The following is a 23,873-nucleotide window of genomic DNA, read 5'->3' as shown; positions in this document are numbered from 1 at the left end:
GCCATGGGCTACCGTGTGTAGCCAGCAGCCAGCGTGAGCGGCCGTCCAGAAGCCGGCGACTGATCTGCCTCACCCGGGAAGAGCGCAATGATGGTGCCCACTTGGCCAATGAAGCAACGTCCTCCACAACTAGTTTGAAGAACAAAAACAAAAAGACAGCAACTTGTCTGTTCCCCTTCCCCAAATTCCCCAATAAAAATCTTTTAAAAAAAAAAAAAGAAAGAAAGTAGATCAGAAGTTTCAAGTGGAAAGTTGGCTAATGTAAAAGAAAATTTTCTGTGGTTGTCAAGAAAAGGTCAGTCTATAAGCCTTGGGACAGCTAGTACTGTTCAGTCCCACAACTAAGTTCATATTCTACCACATAGTTAGCAAACAGTGTGTTATAACTTGATAAAAATAAATCCTATGAGTCACAGCAGCTACAGGCTTCCCACTTCCTCTTAACTGATAGTAAAGCTGCCATTTGCCCTAATGCAGCTTCAAGTCCTTTGCTGGACCCTAGAAAGTATAGTAAGGTGCCTTTTAAACACTTCAGACTTTGAGGGCTGTACACTGGATGTTCATGATGTTAGCATTATGTAGAAGCTTATCTTTTTAGGATAAAATTAATGTTATGCAAGAAGCACAACTTAAACACAGACTGCCTTAAGGAGAAGTCCACTTCAGTCGTGGCTAGGTACAGGGGCTCCGGTGGAGTCCTCAAGACTTGATTTCTGCTTTCTTCTAGCTCATTGTCACGCTCCACTCGGTGGTCCCAAGCAACTCCAGCCTTGTTCCATCCTTGTGTCTAACAGTCATGGGATTGGATCTCATTGGCCAGGGAATGAAATAGGGTCATTTTTCCACTATTGGGTGCTCACCCAGACCATTTCTATTAAGTAGAGTATCTCAGGCATGACAAGAACATTGGACTAGCGCCAGAAGAATAGACGCTGAGTAGACAGAAAGAAAGCCTTCTGCTGTGGTTCAGATTCCCTGTTATCACCTCCCAGCAAATAACCCTATGGCTCAGGCCCTAAGCCAAAGGAGAAATTTGGATGCAGAACTGCATAAATGAACTTACCGAAGTTGGAAAGAATTACCAATACTCATCTGATTTCCGTCTCTTCCCTCCACCCCATTACGTGCCCCCCATTTGTTATAACTGTTTTCCCCATATAATTGAATCTGATGTCTTCTTCCATAAAGCTGTGTGTCAGGCTTCTTTTTCTTCTTGAGTGTAGGTTTTCTTCCCACTCTCCTGTGACTCAATGAATGGATCTTGGCTTAAGCTGCTCTCTAAAACCCACAGCAAGAAGGACCCATGGCCAAGTACCAATTTGTAGCTGAAGCCCCAGAGCTGAAAATATTATTTCCAAAGGAGGAGTGTTTTTAGGAAGATTTCTTTTTGATGCCAAGAACCTGTTTCTGAGCCCTGGTTCTGAATATCCCATTTAGGTGGCATGCAAAGGAAGGCAGCTTCCCCAGTTCTCTGATGCGCGCCGGCTTTTCTTTCAGGAGTGCAGATAGCCGGAAGGCATGCAGTGGTGGTCGGGCGCAGCAAAATAGTCGGGGCCCCCATGCATGACTTGCTTCTGTGGAACCATGCCACCGTGACCACCTGCCACTCCAAGACTGCCCATCTAGACAAAGAGGTAAGGGACCCAGAGTGGAGTGGAAGACATTCTCTGTGTGTGTACGCACACGTGTGTATGCATGCATGCACATGTGTGGTGGGGCGTTCTCACACCTTGGGAATACCTAACATTTAAGTGCCAGAAACTGCCATGTACTGTACCTCATAACCACTATAACAAGTCTCTGATTTTTGTCTCACTTTACAAATGAAGAAGCAAATTCAAATTAAAAAATTGCCCAAGTTTATACAGATTTTGTTCTGACTATATTCTTTCTACACCATTCCACCTTGTGGTAGAGATGAGCAGTTATAGAGACACCTGGCAGCCAGGTCCCAAATGCGTAAGTGGTGGCTTCAGGGGTCAAGGTGCTCCAGAGGGGGATGTGGACAGCAGTGCTGTGACATCTGTCGCAGGCTGGTCTTGTGCTTCAGATTCCTCAGCCCAAGAATTCTCACACTTTGCTGTTGACAGCACAGTCTCTTAAACGTTGTGAGAAAGCCGGAGAGAGGCCCAGCACCTTCCCTTTGAATTGTCCCCAAGCAGTGCTCTGTGGAAGGTGGTAGTCCCCACATTCCATGGGAGAGGCAGCAGCCCCTGGATGTTTCGTAATTCAGGGACATCATCCCAGGCCTCTTGCTCCAAGCCCGTGCTTCTCCCTACTCCGCGAGTTCTCACCAAGGTCCCCATTCGGTAAAATGCCTTATGAAAGGGGAGCTTTCTGGCATGTGTAGCAATGAGCACAGCATCTACAGAGCTGTCAGAGACAGTGTGTGGCCTGCAGAAAACAGCTGATGACAGTGAAGAATTTCATACAAAGCTTGGGGGCGTCCTTTCCACTTCTAGATTTTTTTATGTTTCATTGTTTAATTTCTGAAGTCAGAGCCCTCTTTCCTTAGGTAAATAAAGGTGACATTGTGGTGGTTGCAACTGGTCAGCCTGAAATGGTGAAAGGGGAGTGGATCAAACCTGGGGCAATCGTCATCGACTGTGGAATCAATTATGTCCCAGGTGAGCGTTGCTGGGGGAGGAAGGTGGTTTCTGGTGGAGGGCTAGGCAGAGGAAGATACCTAGGTCATCCAATGAAGCCTAAGTGACAGCCCCTTGTCTTATGTTAGGCGTGAAGTACTAAGGTTCAGTGTGATTGTCCTGCCCGCGGGTGCATCCAGTTAGTAGATGGCATAGATGCCGCTGGCAGGCAGGGTGGCTTGATGGCCGAGCCTGTGGTTGAGCAGGCTGTTCTTTCTTCATGAAGTTTTCAAACATAACATTTGAAAGAGCAGTATAATGAATACTTGTGCACACACCTCGTAGAATCAAGAAGGAACAATCTTTAATGTAGTGGCTTTCTGTGCGGCAAGCACCGCCCCACCCTGAGGCTGCACAGTCGCCTGAGCGTCGCTTCCAGGCCCTGCCTCCCCACCTCCTGTCTGTCTGAAATACCTCTTCCTTCCAAACCTTGTCTGATTTTCCCACAACAAGGGACAATCTCTCCTTTTAGAAATCCTTCTGTGCCTCCCTCTCTTCCCGTAGAACTTGGTGCTTCTTTTATCACACATGTCTCGTCCTTGGTGTCCTGTGCTCTCCTCAGTGAGGTAGTCAGCTCCTCAGGACAGTGGTCTCTGCAGTGCCATGTCCAGCGTTTCTCCTTCGGACTGCCGGCATTCAGACCTGTTCAATTATTGAAGGGAATTATAGCCAGAATAATTATTTTTTTCTCTCCCTTCCCACCTTAAGTTTGAAATACAGACACTGAGCTGCCAGGAACATTAGTCACTGTCAAGCCTTCACTGTTTTTAACCTCCCTCCCACTCTCCCTACCATGCTTTTAAGACAGTAACTCATAATTGAGCCCTCATTTTCTTGTAGTATAATTATCTAAAGGGTGATAAAGTGCTCTCCTACAACCCTCACTTTGAGTACTTGCGATATGACATTCAAGCTCATTCTGTTTAAAATGTTGCATCTTCTTCTGTATCGTAGTTCTGCTTTTGGCAATTTTTGGGGACTAGATTTGAGCAAAATGAAGAAACACCTGGGTGGGAATCTTAAATCTTGCAGATTGATATGAAATGTTGACTTAAACATGAAACTTACCATCCTATTCACATTCGTTCCTCACATAGATGGTAAAATATCAATAAGATCAAAGCACTACCTTCTACCTGTATTTTTACTGATCTGGTCATATAAGTGAATACATATCAATAAGGCTGGATGTTATTGTTCCCTGAGGACCTCAGAACCACTGAGTTTAACAGACCATGGGTGGGCTGGAGGAGGACCTCCAGCCTGTTTCGGCAAATGTTCATTTTCGAAGCACCATGTTCCATTGCTAGGCCACTTCTTGGTTCATATTTTGATTATTTAAATCATTTTCATGGTTTACTCAGGGATACCATCGTAAGCCACTTGCTAAATTAGGAATGAATTAAGGTTCTGTTGTTGGTTTTTTTTCCTGTTTTGTTTTTGTTTTTTACTGTTGTTGTTGTTTTTTCCAAAAAAGGAGTATTTTTAAGTTTCAAGTATAGAGCAGGAAGTATTGGCCAGAGAAACACATAAAAGTGTTCTTCCTGTTTGGCTTACTAAAGATAATGTGAGAAGGGCTAGATTAACAGTAAGTGTTTTATTTGGAAAGATTATAAAAAGAGGGAACAGATCCCCCACCCTACCCCAATCCAGTCTTATCTAGCTTAGAGACTTTTATGCTGGACTCTGTTATTAGGGGTCCCCAAATTAGATGTGAAGGAGTCCAGCCTCAGCTGGATCGTCACTTGAATTTTGTACATCAAAGTCCCAATGAAAGAGAAATTCTAGGCCTGGAGTATTTGACCAGGATGTTTGTTGGTGACTGCAGCCGTACACTTGTAAGATTTGAGAAGTGGTCAACTTTTTCCAGACCACATCATCCTTTCCATGACGTACTGGATATACATGAGGACACTCGAGTCAACCCTGATAATGTTGCGTTAAGCAGCAAAACTGAGCTCATCCAATGCAGCATTTAGTTGTATAGCAGTTGATTTGTCTCCTATATACATATGGAGAAAGTGACTAACATTAATAAACAGAAAGAGATGCAGAGGTATTTTAAGGTAACTGCAGTCTTAGACTATTAAAACCCGTACAAAGGACAAACCCTTAACAGTGTTTCCTTGGCATTTTGAAATGACGTTAGTGGATCTGAGAGGCAGTGTTCTTCCAGACCTTGCTGCTTTATTGTCTTCTAGAAACCTGAAACTAGCTGGGGAGCTTTTGTTCACTAGCTCCGTATAGCACACACTTATAGAAAATATCGTATGTACCTAGGCTGGGAAAAGAAACCCTTACGTTTGGAGAATGCTTTTTCAATTTCAGGAATATGCGCATTTTCTCGCTTGATTCTCAGCAAGCTTGTGAAATAAGTAGTATTAATCCTTTTTTGCATTTTTGGACTCCAGATCAGTAAGGAGCCCATAGGAGCTGAGTTTGGGCACTTAATGGAAGAGCTGGTCCTAGAGCCTAGGTCTCTTAATTCTGACTTCCTGGCTATACAGTAAGTCCTCACTTAATGGCAGTTCTTGGAAATTACAATAAAGTAGGTTCTTGAAAATTGCAGTTTTAACCAAAACAACATATAATGAAACCAGTTATACCATAGGCTAATTGATATAAATAAGAGTTATGTTCCTGCAGTGTATTTCTGGTCACAAAAAAACATCATCAAACTTCTAAAATAAAGACTGAAACACTTCTAATATGAAACATTGAAATAAATGTGAGTTATACATTTAAGAAAGATGAACAAAAACATGTAAGATAATTATTTTCCAACCCACATCTCCCAGGGTCTTGGGTGGCCAGAGCCTGTCCTGGCACCTCAGTGCCCTAGGCGGGAACCAGCCCTGGACAGGAGGCCCTTCTATGAGAAGGGGCACGCGCATGCACACACCCTCAGATGGGGACAATTTAGACACACCAGTTAATCTGATGTGCACACCTTTGGGATGTGGGAAGAAACCAGAGAACCCAGAGAAAACCCACACAGACATGGGGAGAACGTGCAAGCTTCACACAGACAGTGACCCCACCCTGAAATCGATTTTTTTTTTCTCTCATCAACTTTCTAACAAAATGGTGTTGAATAAAAACTGTGTTACTTGAAAACTGCTGTACCCTGAAGCTACCTCTCTCAGTTTTGGCGATCCGATCAGAAATGGTGAAATGGCTAAGATCCCACCAGGTCCTGCCTCTCAGTAGCCTTAGAGCTGCAGGGTCCAGCCCTGTCCCTCTGCCCCTCCCGGAAATGCGCTGAAGCCAAGTGTAGGATGTCGAGTGAGCAGTGATGCATCATTGGGTTTTGTTCTCTTGAATAGCTATTCTTTGCTGGTAAGATTTGTAGTTATTCTTGTATCCTTTTAAGGGAAGTGTAATTATATTCCTTGCCTTTTGCATACATTTAAGTAGCTGCTCATCTTCGGAACTGGATGTTGAATTGTTCCTCCATCTCACGCATGGAGCCTACAAAATGCTGACAGTTGCTGTAGAAACGGTATCTGGCAGCTGTGACATAGTTGGAGCTTTGTGCACCCAAAAAATTCCTTTGTAAGCTCTGGTAAATTAACATTTTAAAAGGTGCTCATTATATAGTGGGTACGTGGCATTAAGAATAAAAAACAGTTGGTATTTTATTTGCCACCTGACAGACTACAAAAGGTTTCTTCTGGTTCTGAAAAACCAGTTAAGCACCTTGTGAATTTTTACAGGTAAAATAAGTTTCTTTCTAGGAAATAGCCAATACCTACCATCCCATAGCTTTTAACTAAAGTAGGCGCTTGAGCCCGAGGGGATTACACACCCTAAACTCTACTTAGTTTTTGGAACAAGTGGTTGTAGTTGATCACTTAATTTAGAAATAAACACCAGGATCATGATTCTGAGACTTTGATTTTTTTTTTCCCCTCTTGACCAGACGGTACAAAACCAAATGGGAGAAAAGTGGTGGGCGATGTGGCCTACAGTGAGGCCAAAGAGAGGGCAAGCTTCATCACTCCTGTTCCTGGTGGCGTCGGGCCCATGACGGTGGCGATGCTAATGCAGGTGCATGCGAATAAGAGTTTCTGTAATCGGTCTTAGAAACTGATAGAATTCAAGTTCCTGCTTTTCTTCCCATGTAGAAACGTCAGAAAACCTGATCAAAAGCTAAATAAACTTTTAAAAAAGCTAAATAAAATGTAACTCTATTGAAGAAAAACAGGGAATGGAAGAACAGAGAACTAGAATGAGTTGTCTTAGTGGAGGAAACTAGGGAAGGTACAATTCTAATTTACTTTGGAACGTGACACCTTGAGGAAAAGAAAAGCGTAAACACTGACTTTGCCAGGTTCATCTTGGCTTCCTTGCCATTTTTAAGACACACGGGCTGATACGGGGAGAGAGAGGCAAGCAGCCCAGGGCATTTGGGTGCCTGTAGACTCTTTTCTAGAATAGAAGCTTGTTACTAGGTGGATCATAAAGCTGTTTATTTTGTGATTGAACTTGATTGAGCCGGGATTAAGAATTGAGGTGGAGGTTAAAATAATCACGTCTCTAAGTTTCATTTATGTCATTTTGTTCAGAGCACAGTAGAGAGTGCAAAGCGTTTCCTGGAGAAATCTAAGCCAGGAAAGTGGCTGATTCAGTATAACAACCTTACTCTCAAGACACCTGTTCCAAGGTAAAACTAAAATTTTACTGGCTTAAAAACTTTGTGTATTGTCGTTTTATAGCCATGGCTGCATGGATACCCTATCAAATCATTATTAGGATGGGATTGATTAATTAAGTGAATAACGACTGATACATCTTTTCAATATTTTTAAGTGACATTGACATATCACGATCCTGCAAACCAAAGCCCATTGGTAACCTGGCTCGAGAAATTGGTCTGTTCTCTGAGGAGGTAGAATTATATGGTGAAACAAAGGCCAAAGTTCTGCTGTCTGTGCTGGAACGCCTGAAGCATCAGCCTGATGGGAAATACGTAGTGGTGACTGGGTATGGTTTTTATTCATTTGCCAATCAAATCTTAATATTAATCCTGATTATTATTACCAGGGGTTGCATTTGCACCTAGTATATATAGTGGTGGTTCCTTTAATTTGGTTTTAGTATTTTCACAGGTTTTTTTTATCTAATTTGATCTTTATAGCCACCGTGTGAGGTAAGAGTAGATTATAACCTTTCAGAGATGAGAAAATTTCTCAAGTTATTCATCTAGTAGGTGGAAGAGTTGGGTCTTACACCTAGTCTCCAGATGGAATTGCCTTTTTTCAACCCCTAATTCATTAATTCACTACATCTATTGTGCATTCATTTTTATTGCTCAGCTAAGTTACCTATAAAAGTTAGGTTTTGAGACTAAATTGAGAAATTTAAATCGTAGCAGTATCTTTCTACAAGGTAAGGTATATTTGCTCCTTACAGTGAGAAGAGGTAAAGCCCAGCAGTATTTTTTAATTTAAGACTTGGTGGAAGTTACAACGAAGATACTTGGGAAAGTTCCTTTTCTGGTCTTTTGTCTTACTATTTGGATTAAGAGTCTTTCTCTAGGATCTGTTAGGTCTGACTTAGCGATTCAAATCAATTTAATTCCATAAATTTAATTTTCCTCTTTTGTTTTCATCTTGAAGAATAACTCCAACGCCCCTGGGAGAAGGGAAAAGCACAACCACCATTGGGCTGGTGCAAGCCCTTGGCGCCCACCTTCATCAAAATGTCTTTGCGTGTGTACGACAGCCTTCGCAGGGCCCCACCTTTGGAATAAAAGGTATCAGTAGGACTAGACCTTGGGTGGCCAGAGGGCACCTGCCTCTCCTCAGTACTCCCTGGCCCACTTGACCTGTGAATGCTTATGGCATGTTCAGCTTATTTAGACACTAGGGGTGTCTTTTCCTCACACACCCCCTATTGTGCTTTTGGTGAAGGCGTTCATCGGCTCACCCCAGCTCCTACTGTCACTATTTGACACTGCACAGAGATTCCTGGGATGGGTAATACGTAGGCAGAGGTGCTTTTATGTGACTCATAGTTAACTGTCACAGTAACAATAAAGGTATCATAGCCACCAATCACCATGTTGACTTGCTAGAAATATAGACAAACCCTACAGATGTTTTACCCTATGGGAATAAGAAAAGCCTACCCTTACTGCATATGTGTTTGATGCCAGGTTTTGTGCTAAGCAGTTTATGCATATTATTTTATTTTCTAATATAAGACAGTATTATCTCCATTTTGCAATAGCAGCAACTGGGACCTCAGAGGCAACTGGGTCAAAGTCACTGTAATTACATACCAGAGTGGGCCCCCATGTCCGCTTTAAGCTCTAAGACAATCAACACAGTATTCTGCTAGCATGAAAACATGTTAGTAATCACAATTCACCTTCAGTTTTTGATAGCTGCAGTACTGTAAACCTGTTCTTTTCATTTAAACTACTTTAATTAATTTTAATAGGTTCCAAGAGTTAGCTTTCTCATTTGCTTGGTAATAGGGTATCACATATTCTGCTTGTGATTACTACAAACATTAACTCAGGGTGCACCTTTGTGCCTCTTCTGCCTATTGTTTTGATATATTGCATAAATCTGCTGACTTAGTTCTGCTTTTGAGCTTGTCTGGACAACCCCATTTCAATGTCAGAATGAGCCTTTTTCCTTGTTCTGCTTATTGAACCCAATGTTCTCCTTTTCCTTATATCATGAATTGCCCCATTTTCATTGTGTGGCCTGTGCCTCATAAAAAACCCCAAAACCAAAACAAAAAACCCCCCACAAATCTGTACTTTAAATTGCCATTTATTTCACTGATAATCTGAATACCTGGATATGTTTGACTGGCCTTTGGTTAAAAATCCAAATGTGTCAGTAAAAATCTAGTAGTTAAGCTGTTTTCTAACATGTTTCCTATTTAGGAAGAATTGCCGTCTCTCTGTATTTGGTGTATTTTAAATATTCTTTTTGTAAAATGCCAAAGTAGCATTTATGAGAGTATGAAATTGAACAGGTTTGCCTTCATATAACTAGGCTGGGTCTTTTCACAGATGTTAGGAATCATGGAAAACCTGTTTCTAAAGATAATGAGTAGTGTATTCATGGTTTTGTCAAGTTAGACCCAGATTTTAATTGAGAGGCTGTTCAGTATGAGCAAGATCACGTGTTTTAGCTTGGTAAAAGAAAATGAGAAAACATTTGATCAAATCTGCCCAAATGGTTGTAAAAAGTAAATAAGTAATATGCATAGCAGTTATAAAAACTGATTTGCTTTTACTTGACTTCGCAATGTCTTCGCGGAGAAGCGCACTTAACATGCGTCTCACTCTTGACCTGTCCTCTAGGTGGTGCTGCAGGCGGTGGCTACTCCCAGGTCATTCCTATGGAAGAGGTAACGTGCTCTGGGATTTGGTTGAATCAGACCAAATTTTATGATAGTTTTCCCTTCCAGAGATTAAGCTTTATTGTAGAGGTCTTAGTGGACAAAGGACTTGTTTCTCAGCAGAAGTGACACTTAAGGGGAAAACATCTTAATGTGCAAACTTGTGAGACAGCTTAGTTTTTTGATATGACAAGGACGTCAAAGTTTGGCTTTCAGTGGGAATAATTTTACGCAAGAGATCAAGTGAAGCATGCGATTAGGAAGAACCAACATGGAGTAAATTCAGAATAATAACTAGAGAAATAGGAACAATGTATAGGTGTATAGTTCGGTTGCTCCATTGTACTCCTTGTTTGATGTTTAAAGGACATGAGTGTGTCCTCAGTAATCCAGTGTTGCTGTCGATCCCAGTGGTTTGGGGTTTATGGTTACCGGACATGTCACTTAGGGAAAAACCACAATTTTCTCTAAGATAGGCAGTAATTTATATTGTAAAGATCTACCTATACTGGGTGTTTGTCCACTAGCTGTGCCGCCGTGAGTTTTCCATGGCTTTAACATAGGCATTGATTTGGCTGCAACAGAATGAATGTTGGAAAGACGCAGAGAAGCTGGAAGACTGATGTGGCTTCTGCTCTTTTGTAGTTTAATCTCCATCTCACCGGTGACATCCACGCCATCACTGCAGCCAATAACCTTGTTGCCGCAGCCATTGATGCCCGGATGTTCCACGAACTGACCCAGACTGACAAGGTATGGTGCTGAGGCCCCATGGGCCCTTTCGAAGGGGTTGAAGCACCTGAATTAATGTTGGTCCCTTGGGTGCTGATGATGCAGGTAGCAAGGCAGCGGGGTTCATGTCATTTAAAAGACCTTTTCCTCCTTTTCTTTAAGGCTCTCTTTAATCGTTTGGTACCATCAATAAATGGAGTGAGAAAGTTCTCTGATATCCAAATCCGAAGGTTAAAGGTAAGCTTTTCCTTTCTTCATTTTGATATTGTATGAAATTGGGTGATGATTGGTAAGGAGGTTTTTCCCTTCTGAATTTAACATGGTTTGTATTTCTTAGAGGGGACCCTATCTGGAGCTAGGGAATCAAAAATTTCTTAATGTTTATTATGCTTTTGTTGATTTTACCTTATGTTGTAATTTTCCTACTTCTTTAGAGACTAGGCATTGAAAAGACTGATCCTACCACACTGACAGATGAAGAGATAAACAGATTTGCAAGATTAGATATTGATCCGGAAACCATAACTTGGCAAAGAGGTACCAGAGCCATATACACGCCCCTTTGCTTTGGTGATACTGCACACCCCACACCCTCCATGGGGGTTATTAAAATGTGAGGTCTAGAAGCTTGTGTGTTGGTATTAAAATGTGAGATCTAGAAGCTTGTGTGTTGGTAAGACATGACCAAGATGGTGACATTCATTTTTCTGGATACCTTCAACAATCTCTCTCCTTATTAACTGTGATCAGACCTCCTTTTGTTGGGTTACTTGGACATTTGCTGGCTATTCAGTGTTGATTGGAGTGAGGGTGGTTTCACGGAAGTTCATGCATAAACCAAACAACATTTTGCAAGTTTCATTTTATGCAAAAAGTTTTTCAGTGTCATGAAGTAGAAAAATTATCTTTAATTACTTCTTGATTCATGTTGCCCTTTATTCTCAGAACTCTTATCTGGCATAAGTGACTTGATTTTTCGTGTAGTTCTCTAGCTTGCCTCCTCACTTTTACCTCACTTTATTAAACTCACTTGTAACAAAGTAGGTAGCTTTAAAGGTTTAAACACATGGCAGTTTAGTGGATGAGTTGCCTAGCTTCACTACCGTATGTTGCTTTTCTCTGTGTACAAATAGCCCGGCTTAGAGTTTTATTTTGTACCAACAGTGCATCCACCCATCTATCCTATATCACTGCTGAGAAGGAATTTTCATCCAGCCATGCAGAATGCAGCTAATGGCCAATTGATGGACCATATTTGTGCCTTTTGTTGGCTCAGTAACTGTTGCTAGCTAATGGCATTTTTAAGATGACTCTCTTGATATATAAAACCACACTGACATTTCTTTTCCTTTGCTTCAATAGCTTTACACAGATGGTATAATATTTTATGAGGAATAAGCTAAAGATCTATTTTGAAAATTTAGTGTCTCATTCACTTTTCCTTTGCTTTATGTCTAATTCATGCTTTCTAAGAAAGTAGAAGCCGACAAGGAAAAAAAGGGACCACACCTATTGAGTGGTTATACAGAGAAGCTAGATACAAGGAACTTGACACTATTTTTTGAAAAATAAGGGTAGTCTCCTACAATACTTTACATCCTTCACTTATCAAGTGGGGGTGTGTGTCTCCTTCCGAATGCTGTGCCATACATTGCTTTTGCTGTTTAAATTATTACATTCTTTATGGAGAATAATTTGGCATGTTGTCAAGTGCCTTAAAAATTCCTCTGTTCTTTGACCCATTGGAATGTAATTAGTGTGTTTTTGTTCTTGTTGTATTTTGTTGTAGTTGTTTGGCTCATCATTCAAAAACCAAAATTGGGAATATACTAAAATGTTAACATTAATTAGTCCTGAGAGGTAGAATTAAGATTAGTTGGTTGACCTTTGCCATGTTTTCCAAGGATATACAATTGGATGGATATTCGGTCATCCGAATGGAAATTACATATTCCTTCTAAGCGTGCTGGAGGGGAAAGAGCAGGTCCGTTACCCAGCATGCTTCAAAAGGCATTTGCCTGGCCCTGCTTTTATGGCCCTTGTGTTTCTCAGGATGCTGTAAGGTCAGTGAGTCACCCCACAGAACAACAACACAAACCTCCGCCTTTTGAAAAACTGTGGCCTGCTCTGTTTTTCTTGTAATATCGAATGTGCTTTAAAATAGATCCCAGATATCTATTGGGTTGTCGGAAAAGTCATGGCGCATTTTTGCAACGAAAAACAAGAAAAATACGTCATGACTTTCCCGACAACCCAATAGTTAATTGTTTGAATTCTCTAGGCAGAATAAAACCAAGTCACTCCACATTCCTTTTTGTAAATATAATTCCTGCACATTTATAATATATGGACATCATTTATTAACCTGAACCCGTATGCTAGCTTTGCCATCAGTTTTGAAATCAAATATTAATAGACATTAAGTTAGACTTGCTGCTTTACAGTTTGGCTGCTTCCTTTAACTTGATGGTCCTTTTCCTAAACATTGCTCTGCATCTTCCCTTTCTGTAGTGTTGGATACCAATGATAGATTCCTGAGGAAGATCACAATTGGACAGGCTCCAACGGAGAAAGGGTACACACGGACGGTAACTGTTTGTTCCTTTCTAAGTAAATTAGTTCAGATAAACCAGATCCTTGCTCTTTCCGTCCTCCTCCGTCCTCTCCCATCCGATTGATACTGCCAGGTGTTGTTCTGCCTTCTCCCTTTTAAAATGGAAGTGAGTAGGTGTGGTATTGAGCACTCCTGACAGCTTTTGCAGTAAATCCCATGTGTCACCTATGTGTTTTTCCCCCAGCATTTTTTCCTGGAGGTGGAGAGCCCCAAATGAATATCCTTGCACACAAATTAATTAAAATTGCTTCTCTTTTGTGGCTGTTTTACAGTATGTTTCCTCGGCGTAAGAGGTTCTGTGTTGTTCCCAGTGTGTGTTAGGGAAACCACAATCTCAGGATTACAACCTGCCTTCACAGGGATTTATATAAATAATTTATAAAAATAAATACTAGAACATTTATTTTTTAAAAATTGACTCCTCGAGATCTTGGAAGAGTTAATTATAAGTTTTTGCGATTGGAGGGTTATTTTCTTTACGTTCTTTGTGTACTATTATTCTGTTCTATCCATTTAAGCTATTGGTTTAAACTGCGAAGCAAATGAGGATTGCTCTTGTAATTCACACTTCCGGTTTAACGAAGTTTTCCTTATTGTGTCTTTTTCCTTCCAATAGGCCCAGTTTGATATCTCTGTGGCCAGTGAAATCATGGCGGTCCTGGCTCTCACCAGTTCCCTACAAGACATGAGAGAGAGACTGAGCAAAATGGTGGTGGCATCCAGCAAGAAAGGGGAGCCCATCAGTGCCGAAGACCTGGTGGGTACCCAGCCACCCCAGGCTTGGTGATACACCCATCCTTTGTCGTAGCTTCTCTTAGCAGTTACTGATAACAAACGTTATGCTGCAGTTAACTAATAAATTCAGTAAGACTTTCCTGCTTACAGATAATTGTGAAATGTATAAAAAGTATTTCATAGTGAGTAATAGGTAGCATGCTCCAGTAATAGACCACAGGTCTCAGATGGTTTGAGCCACATCTTCACTCTGTGAGCATTTCCAAAAGTGGGTATATGACTTCAGTTTGCAGAAGACATCAAGAGTCCAAGTGAGGCCCTTGATACCTGGGCTTGGAGCCTCACCCTGGCCTCTCCCCAGGAGGCCTTCTTACACAGAGGCCTCTTGTCATGAAGTTTGTTGACCACCATATCCACGCTGATAACCACATTGGGAAGAACTCATTAGCCAGTTATCTAATGGTCCTACTAGGCTCGTTCTCCACTTCAGGATTATTTCTGAACTGTCTGCATGATAATATGATTATTAAGTTTTTAAAAGCCTGTTTGCGTTGATACACACCAAAATGATTTGCCTATGATTAAGCAGTATGTTAGATGAATTCAGAAAAGGGGGAAATATTAATACCCTGTTTTCACAGTTAATTTGTGTGTAAGAAAGGAAATTGTTTTAAAATTTTACACCCAAAGCAGAAACTTAGAAACTCATTAAAATTGAATATAAGTGGGATCCATAGTTTTATCTCGCTTTGTTACCAGTTTGTTCAGCTATGGGAGATGGCTTAGAAGAGGGACCTGATATTTAAGAGTTGGTATTGAACTCCTGGGAATACTTCCAGTTTCAGCTTTGGGAAACTCACTGAATTTTGTTTATAGCCATTTCTACCCAGACACCAAAGTTGCAAATAATTCAGTACTCTAAGAACTAGCATTTCCATGCTATAAGCCAGTTTAAAATGGATTCCCCTCGTCCATCAGCAACAGAGCCCACTTAAGATGCATGTTTCCAGAGTTACATGTTTTTCCAAAAATTACACGCGAATGTCATTTTCATTCTGTCTCTTCTGCCTGCTTAAAATAACTAGTAACTTCACAGTAGATCCAGAAAAATAAATAAATGGATGGTCTAGTTCACATGAAAGGACTAATTGGTCCAAGATGGCTAAAAAAGGAAGATCTAAGAATGTTGAATTTTGGTTTCAAAACATTGGTTTGCCAGTAGGAACCGACGCCTCCTGCCTTTGTTTTGTAGGGAGTGAGTGGTGCGTTGACAGTGCTCATGAAGGATGCAATCAAGCCCAACCTCATGCAGACGTTAGAGGTGAGCAGATGAGTCCTGCCTTCCTGAATTGGTTTTCTGTGTTCACACTGTTCTTGAGTCTCAGACCCTCTCTGCTTGCTCATCTCTTGCTTCACACTCTTTCTCACAGTTGTGATTAGGGTGTTACTGACATAGAAGAGGCAGCTTTGTACTTAACCTTTGGGAAGACTTTTTCTTTTGGATTCCCCCTGACTTTCACCCTTTTGACCATGTGATTCTGTTTTCAAGCAGTTTAGCAGCTTCGCTCAGGCCGTCTTGATTTCCACAGGGCACTCCAGTATTTGTTCACGCTGGACCGTTTGCCAACATTGCACATGGGAACTCCTCTATCATTGCAGACCGGATTGCACTCAAGCTTGTTGGGCCCGAAGGGTTTGTAGGTGAGTATTTTTGCAAAATCAATAAATAGATGGTGTGGTTTGGTTTTGTTTTAGCATCAAGGATGTTGGGATGGCGTTCTTACGGTTGCTTTTGTCCTTACTTCCAGTGACTGAAGCAGGATTTGGAGCAGACATTGGAATGGAGAAGTTTTTTAACATCAAATGCCGGTATTCTGGCCTCCGCCCTCACGTGGTGGTGCTTGTGGCCACGGTCAGGGCTCTGAAGATGCACGGTGGCGGCCCCACGGTGAGGATCAGTAGTGAGAAGAGGCAGATTGTCAGGGATGTTCTGAAGGCTAAAGGGGGGCTGGATGAATTGGGCCTGTTTCATCGTGAAGCTGCTCTTGTCCTCATGATTAATAGGGTGCCAAAAGCAAAGGATGCTCAGACAGCTCTACGCTGGCTGCCTTATCACTCGGAGACACTACCAGCTCTCAGCATTCTAAGAGGGCTGAAATTAGCTTCATGGTCTACCTTTCCGAGGAAAACCTCTGATAACATCGAAACCCTCCAAGGACATGTGCTTGCTCTACCCACAAAAAAACTCCTTTATTTTCAGAGCGTTCTTTTGAAATCTCGGTCCCGTTTCCCTGCGAAATAGTGACACTGGCAGCCAGCCAACCAAACCATTTAACCGAGTCAGAGGTCAGCCCCTTCTTGAGCAGTGCGTGCTGGATGGGACCACCGACAGCCTGGAATGCGGGGGGCGGGGGAGAATGGTGGGCACGCTCAGGACTGCCTCTGGGTAACAGAGAAACAGAGGTTAGAACTGGTTTATGTTCAACTCCAACCCGAACTTTGCGTTTTCCTGAATCCCTACGGGTTGGAAATTTCACTTTTTATCCTATTATTTTAACACCGTTTCTTCAGCGCCTGCATGTGAAAACATGGTGCTAGTTTTCAGAAATTACTTAACCCTCCGTCGGGCGCAACTGATCTCACAGATTCATTGCACACAAAGATGCCGCTATGAAATACGACTTTACTAAGTCACAAACACGACTGGTGGTGATAGGTTACGGTAGAGGGAGGAGATATGGAAGTGATGAGTCATGATACTTAGATATTTGAAAATTTGTGTGCAATGAATCTGTGAGATCAGTTGCGCCCGACAGAGGGTTAAAGAAGTATTAAATTCCTATGCTCCATGACCTGGTCTTGTAACTTAAGACCTCCCTCACCTACGGAATAGAAATGAATGTTTCTTAATGCATTGATCAGGGTTTTCCCTAATATATCAGTTCTCAAGCATTTTGGTCTCAAAACTTCTTTACACTCTTAAAAATTATTGAGAGCCTGAAAGAAGTCTTATTCAAGTGAGTTATATATATTGATATTTAACTATATTAGGAACTAAAACTGAGTTATGTATGAACATAACATTTTTTTTTAATGAAAAGTTACTATATTGTCCAGAACAAATTTTAGGCATTGTACATTTTTCAGATCCCTTCAGTATTAATTGAAGACCTCTAGATTCTCATCTTCTGCATTTGATCTGTTGTGATATCCCATGCTGCATAATCTTTGGAAAAGTCCTTTGTATACTCAAAGAGAATGAGAGTGCAGAGAGCCATAATATCTTAGAATTATTACGGAAATCATCTTGACCTTGTGGACCCCATGAAAGGGTTAGGTCCCTGGGCCTCACTGTGAGAACCGCCGCCATACACAACCCAGCACACATCTGCATTCTTACTGGTCCCCAAGGTACCAAAAGCACCCCTAACCCGGCACACCCCTTTCTGCTAGCAGTGCAGGATGGTCCCCCTTTTTCTTCCTGATCATAACCAACGTTTCTCTCTCTTGCATCCCCACCCCCCTCACTCACACCATTGCACCTCCTCTCCACCTGATCTCATGGTCACTGTCAATTTGTTTCTCCTAAATCACTGTCCATTGCCCACAGCGGGGTCCTTGGACGGCACCATCACCCCGTGCTCATCCATGTGGATGTAGCAGGGCCAAGCCACCAGGGACCTCTGTTACAGTGAACCTACTGCTTAAGTGCCTTGACGCCTTTAAATATGCTGCGACAGGGGAAGAGAATCCGTATGTGTCGTTTCCCTCCTGTGTGTACTGCTCATACACCCCAGTTCAGCTCTACAAAGGCATGTGTTGGCTCCAGACCAGCTCGTGATCTCGTCACAGGGCTTGTGACAGACTTCATCGGTAGGGCTGACAGCTTCCTTTTTCCCTATGCTCACCTTCACTTCCACCCCCACTGCTGTGTACATCACTCACTGAGGTCATTGCCCCTGCTTAGAACATATCCCTTCCCCCCACCATCCTAGATCCATCCTTTCTCACTCCTTAGTTCAGGCCACTAAGGCCCCCACTCTGCTCAGAGCTGTCATTTTTGTTCTGTGCTCTAGGACTGGTCGTATGCCCTAAATCCTTGGGGCAGGAAATAGCCTTATACTGCGGCATACCCCCCAAGCATGCAGCTTCTGGCCTTCAGCACGTGGCAAGCACCGTTTTAAGCTAATGTCTAATTGTAAATAGAAGATGGCTCTGACATTGCTTCCTTTCCTTCCAGGTGACTGCTGGACTGCCTCTCCCCAAGGCTTACATAGAGGAGGTAACGTAATCATTTCTAGTTACTTGACCTAGAAAGCACCACACTTTGAATCAGAGTTTCTCAGCCGGCTCATTTGGAAACAAGTGGGGGTATCACTCTGACCCAGTTGCTTCTGGGAGCAGGGGATGCTAAAATGTCTGTAGTGTGCTGAAGAATTGAATTAAATAGGGAAGACGTGCCTCATAAAACAGAATTGCCCCACATAGGATATCAGTAAAACCACTGCCCTAAATTAGTGGTTGTTTCTCAACCGTGAGCGATTTTGCCCCCAAGGACCATTTGACAATGTCTAGAGACATTTTTGATTGTTATAACTCGTGGGGAGTGCTACTGGCACCTAGTGGGAAGGGGCCAGGGATGCTTCTAAACATCCTACAGTGCACAGGGCACCCCCAACTACAAGGAGTTACTTGGCCCAAAATGTCAGTAGTTCTGAGGTTGAGAAACCCTGCACTAGACCAATGGAAGTTCCTTTGCCTTCCCTTTATTGACTGGTTGATTCCCAAATGCCATTCAAGTCAGAAGCAAGTATAGGGACCTTTTTTGAAATGTCTTTTCCTCTGCAGATTTAAATCCACATTAAAGGGCCAAGATATAGTCAGCACCCTGGTTATTTTTCTAGGCCAAGTTTCTATGCGCTGAGTTGGTTTATAGCATCAGGCAAAGAGCTGAAAGAATTAGAAGCTTGAACCTTTTCATAATTATATTATGTACCATCAAAGAAACATCTTGAGCCAGTTTGGGATGGTCATATGAGAGATAGGCCCTCCTGTGAGATGGTAAGGTCAGCTGCTGTCACTAATTCAAATTTTCTGACTTTAGTGAAGCTTATAAATTGTCATGCAGTATAGGGTCACTGTTCAGGCCCCAAATGAAGTGTTTAAAAAGCCGTTAGAAAAGAATTGTGGGTGCCTTGAGTCTGCCAGTCTTCTGAGTTATGATTTGCCTTTTATGGTCATTTGTCTGATTCACGCGTAGGAGGGGAATTCACAGTTCTGGCCCTCCTGCCACCCCACAGCCTTTCCTGTGTCTAATTAGCATGACTGCCCCTAACTGGCCCAGCTGGTGTCTTCATTTAAGAAATTCTACTTACATAAAACTGTTCTCAATCTGTCTTACAAATTAGTTGGTTGTCATGTGACTAGAGGTAAAGAATTAGCAGTGCTCCTTAGAATATCAACTAAATCCTAAACTCAATTTTCAGTTATTAAAGGAAAAAAGCATAAATCATGTCTGTAAGCTCAGATTTTCTGCCGTTAACGTACCCCTTTTTCTGCTGTTTCGTGGAATCCACAAACCAAGAGCTTTCGCAGCTGGGTTTTGCTCATGATCCAGTGATATATTTTTATGTAAAAGTATTATATTTTTATTGGTAAAACATTTAATGTATTTTTAAGCTTATAATAACATACACTTTGTTTAAAAATTAAACAGTGTAAGAATATAAATATGATTTGAGTCTTAACAGTTTGGTGCATGTTTCTCAACATTTAAAAAAAACTCATGAACTTACACATGTGTTTTTGTATTTGTCCAAAAATGGAATTAATTAAGCTCGCCAAAGTTTTGCAACTTTGTACATTTTTGACAGGTTCCATGTAATGCAGATTATCTCACTTTTCATTCCACCTCCGTGATACTTATTTACTGAGTGTGTATATGTCATATTTCACTGGCCCAATCTCCTATTGAAGGTTTGTGTTATTTGCAATTTTCCAATGTTGCAAGAAGTGCTTCAGTAAACATACTTTGAAGTACGTTTTCTTAGTTGCTTTCCCTTAAATTTCATGGTATTTGGTTTTTAAAGATTGCATTTATCTTGTTTTCTGTTGTTCCCAGTGAAGGTTCATGGTTAAGTTCATTAAAACTTTTGAAAGCATCACTGATTACTTCATGTTTTCTGACCGCACTATGGCAGCTGGATAATGAATGCCAGGCACTGTGCTAGGCTCTGTCTTCAGATGGAAGGGTCTGCGCAACGCCAAGTAAAGTTAGTTGTTTAAATCTATAAACACAGGGCTTATAAATATAATTTATTTAAGAGTATCTGAGTCCCTTCAAACAGCAAGTATGCTATTAAGACATGGTGTAATGACAGCACATGTCCCAGCTCTCATGTTTTCAGGACAGGCAGGACACAAGCACAGCTCCACTCCAGTGTTATATAAGGGCTGACATGGTGTTAGAGGCTCCGTAGCACACAGTCGCCGCAGTGTGAGAAGTGCATCAGTGCACCTGCTCCCTGTCAGCTCATCCTGACAGTCAGTGGCTGCTGGCTCAAGGAGACAGGGTCCTTTTAAGAACAACCAGCGACTGTTTTCACCTCTGCTCTCTGTGACCTCACAGAGAGACCAACACTTTCACTGTTGTTTTTACAGAACCTGGAACTGGTGGAAAAAGGCTTCAGTAACTTGAAGAAACAGATTGAAAATGCCAGAATGTTTGGCGTTCCAGTCGTAGTGGCCGTGAATGCATTCAAGTAAGTACAAAGTGTCAAAATCAAGGGGGACTGTGGAAAGTGGTCAGAAAACATCTCCTGGAGGTTTTAGCTTTATTTTGATTCAGTTACTGCTATTGGTTATTAAGTGTGCTTTAGGAGCCATTATTGAGAGCCTGCAATACGACAGACACCACATCTGTCACAGTGAACTCATCACCTCACCCACTGAGGGTCCCAGGTCAGATTTTGCTCCCGTGAGGCCCCCGTATTGTCCACCAGGTGAAGTGGGTAACACAGAGGCCTGAGGTTAAAAGGTCATAGCCCTACAGAGTTCTATTGTTTCACTGGTGGGCTATTGTCTTAACAAAGAGTCAAACGTATTGAGCTGGAAGTGTTCCTGCAATGGAGAGCTTGTGTGGGTTGTTTAGGCTTTCTGATGCTGGTTTGGTCCTGTTATAATGGCCTAACCACAGCAGAATGAGAGGCAAAAATTTTTTTAAACCGAGTATTTGTTGATTCCTATGGTGTGCCTGCAGTGTTCTAAGTACTTTGCATGTATTTACCATCTAAGCCTCATAACATTCCAATAAAATAAGGGCTAAGATTGTTCCCCTTTTTACCCAAATGGAAATGAAGTCACATAAGTAACCGTCCAAAAGTCACCTAGCTAGTAAATGGTTGGTGGAGCTGGGATTCAAACCCAAGGAGTGTTGTTAAATCTTGACTAGTGTCTGTTTATCAGCAGGTCATTTATGTGGGTTTTAATGGCAAAAACAAGACAGATTCTGTCGCTTCTAGTCATGACCAATGCTTTAACACGAAGAACTGCCTTTACAGGACGGACACAAAAGCCGAGCTAGATCTCGTCAGCCGCCTTGCCAAAGAACATGGGGCCTTGGACGCTGTGACGTGCACTCACTGGGCAGAAGGGGGCAAGGGTGCCTTTGCCCTGGCCCAGGCCGTCCAGAGAGCAGCCCAGGTGCCCAGCAGCTTCCAGCTTCTCTATGACCTCAAGGTGGGTTTCTCGTTGTTTGCAGAAAGCCAAGTAGCACAGCGAGGTTTCTGGGTGGCTGCCTCCATCTAAAGCCCATGTTTAGCAGCTTCACCTGGGTTTGATTCCCAGGCAGGTGAATTATGACCACAGCCTGGACCCTCCACTCCACGCAGCTTTCTGACTAACGCATGTTACTGCCTACGTACAGAGGAGGGGTCCAGGCAAACATGGCCCAGGAGGTTGGCTCACATCCTAACTTTTGGAAAGACTCACAGTACCGTCTCTCCACTGGCAGGAGAAAGGGTCTTATATAGAGAGACCTTAAAGTGTAATTCACTACAGCCTCTAACCCAAGGCACCAACCATATTATGGCAAAAGGGCAAGGGCCTACATCAAGCCAGAAAAGCTTTCTGACCACCTCCCAGGAACAGAGGAAAGCAGTGTGCTCCAAAGCTTACTTTGTGGTACAGAGCTGCCTCGAGCTCAGAGAAGTCCTCAAATGCAAAACCAAAGTACCCCGGCTGGCTGCCTCATTCTTTCCACCATGGGGTAAACTGTACAGCGTCTGACCCAAGCAGAAGCACTGCCTTCTCTATATAGTAAAGTCAGTTCAGGGCAAGGTTGTTCATCTCCCAGGGTTGTATTTTGTTTTCATGTCTCTGTTCACGTACTTCAGGATGGGATTGGACGTTAAGTAGTATGCCCACAACTGGAAACGGCGTTAGGACCATGCGACGACGTCGTCTGCTGGTATTCTCTAGGCTGGTTCTTGGCTAGGTTTTTAAAAGATAGTCATAGACTTTCAAAGATAGCCATTAAAAAGGTAGAAGGAAGAAACCAAGAAACCCAATACGCTTGAATTCACATGCTTCTGTTTCTCTTAGCCCCCTACAGATATAATACACTGACAGTTCATCGACACTCTCCTATCAACGTGGACATTTTCCTAGTGAGCTTTAGCATTACAGACTGGTTTGAAAATCTGTTCAGCCAATCATCTGTTTAGGAAATGCCATAAAAACAAATTTGCACACAAATACAAGCATGGATAAGCACCCACTCTAAGGCCCCACCCAGAGCGCCTGCTGTTAGGACCCCCAGTCCTTGACAGCGAGCAGGAGACCTGGAAGAAGTCTAATGAGGACTTTATAACCCGTTTCTACTTGGAACTTGGCTCCAACAAGCAGGAGGTTGCCACTTTTTGTCTTATTCGGCATCAGTTGGTCTTAAAGGACCGCTCACTTCTGAAGTGCTTTTGCTTCAGAAGTTCTGCATGTGCCTTGGCATCTACAGAGCCCAGTTAGGAGACGCCTATGAAGGAAGCCTCTGTTGTATCTTCATAAGCTGTAATTGAATAGTCACCTTATTCACACCTATTATTATACAGAGCCCTTTCATAAATTATCACTGTTTAGTTCAAAAGGGAATTTTTATTTTTATAGCTAGATTATTATTCCATTCAAGAAACACAACTCACCCAATGTGTTCTTTTAGCCTTAGTTGCTGGGGAGTATAGAGTCAGATATATTGCCTAATTTTAGTAATTTGCTCATCCAAGTTACCTGGGAATCACTTTCCTTCCCGTTTCCTTTAGGCAGTTGTTCCCTGTGCTGTTTGCTCTGAATCCTAGTGCCCTGGGTGGACTAGGCTGAGCAGCACTTAAGGAGCCAGGCCCCACTGCTCTGAAATCTTGCCCTGGAGGAAGCAGCCCCATGGCGCGGAGGCCCTCACTGAATAGACCACCGGCCCCGCCCACTGCACTGTTTGCTACAGGTGCCGTGGAAGGCGTGTCCTTTCACACCACTCCCAATGCATGTCGACCATATAAGTCACCAGGTTTTTTAAAACTTTCTAAGTCACAGCAATTAGCAATCAATATGTCGTGTTAAAGATAGCATCTGCTTCTCGTACAAACCAGGAGTTGGTGGTCTTATTTCATAAACAGTGTCCCAGGTCTGCTGTGACAGAAGACTGCCCTCCAGTCCTAGAACATTCCTGTTTTTATTTATGAAGAAATAATTGTTCTTGGGTAGTCAGCAGTATTGTTTGTGATGTACATAGTGAG

At 42.4% G+C, this 23,873-nt stretch overlaps 1 protein-coding gene across 1 annotated transcript in view; it reads left to right on the top strand.

Annotated features, from left to right (window-relative positions):
• Positions 1 to 23,873, top strand: part of MTHFD1 (methylenetetrahydrofolate dehydrogenase, cyclohydrolase and formyltetrahydrofolate synthetase 1) — a 70,411-nt gene that overhangs the window by 23,579 nt on the left and 22,959 nt on the right. Inside the window, exons 7-24 of the mRNA XM_019641284.1 lie at positions 1,498 to 1,634; positions 2,516 to 2,627; positions 6,568 to 6,695; positions 7,214 to 7,311; positions 7,458 to 7,631; positions 8,267 to 8,403; positions 9,973 to 10,019; positions 10,656 to 10,763; positions 10,905 to 10,979; positions 11,177 to 11,279; positions 13,254 to 13,330; positions 13,973 to 14,113; positions 15,344 to 15,412; positions 15,681 to 15,792; positions 15,900 to 16,039; positions 18,332 to 18,373; positions 20,752 to 20,852; positions 21,651 to 21,828. Coding sequence (XP_019496829.1) covers positions 1,498 to 1,634; positions 2,516 to 2,627; positions 6,568 to 6,695; positions 7,214 to 7,311; positions 7,458 to 7,631; positions 8,267 to 8,403; positions 9,973 to 10,019; positions 10,656 to 10,763; positions 10,905 to 10,979; positions 11,177 to 11,279; positions 13,254 to 13,330; positions 13,973 to 14,113; positions 15,344 to 15,412; positions 15,681 to 15,792; positions 15,900 to 16,039; positions 18,332 to 18,373; positions 20,752 to 20,852; positions 21,651 to 21,828 — 1,979 coding nt within the window. The remainder of the gene's footprint in view (positions 1 to 1,497; positions 1,635 to 2,515; positions 2,628 to 6,567; positions 6,696 to 7,213; positions 7,312 to 7,457; positions 7,632 to 8,266; positions 8,404 to 9,972; positions 10,020 to 10,655; positions 10,764 to 10,904; positions 10,980 to 11,176; positions 11,280 to 13,253; positions 13,331 to 13,972; positions 14,114 to 15,343; positions 15,413 to 15,680; positions 15,793 to 15,899; positions 16,040 to 18,331; positions 18,374 to 20,751; positions 20,853 to 21,650; positions 21,829 to 23,873) is intronic.

The sequence above is a fragment of the Hipposideros armiger genome, unplaced genomic scaffold (genome assembly GCF_001890085.2).
Source record: "Hipposideros armiger isolate ML-2016 unplaced genomic scaffold, ASM189008v1 scaffold_59, whole genome shotgun sequence".
Lineage (NCBI taxonomy): Eukaryota > Metazoa > Chordata > Mammalia > Chiroptera > Hipposideridae > Hipposideros > Hipposideros armiger.
This window is presented reverse-complemented; position numbering and strand designations above follow the sequence as displayed.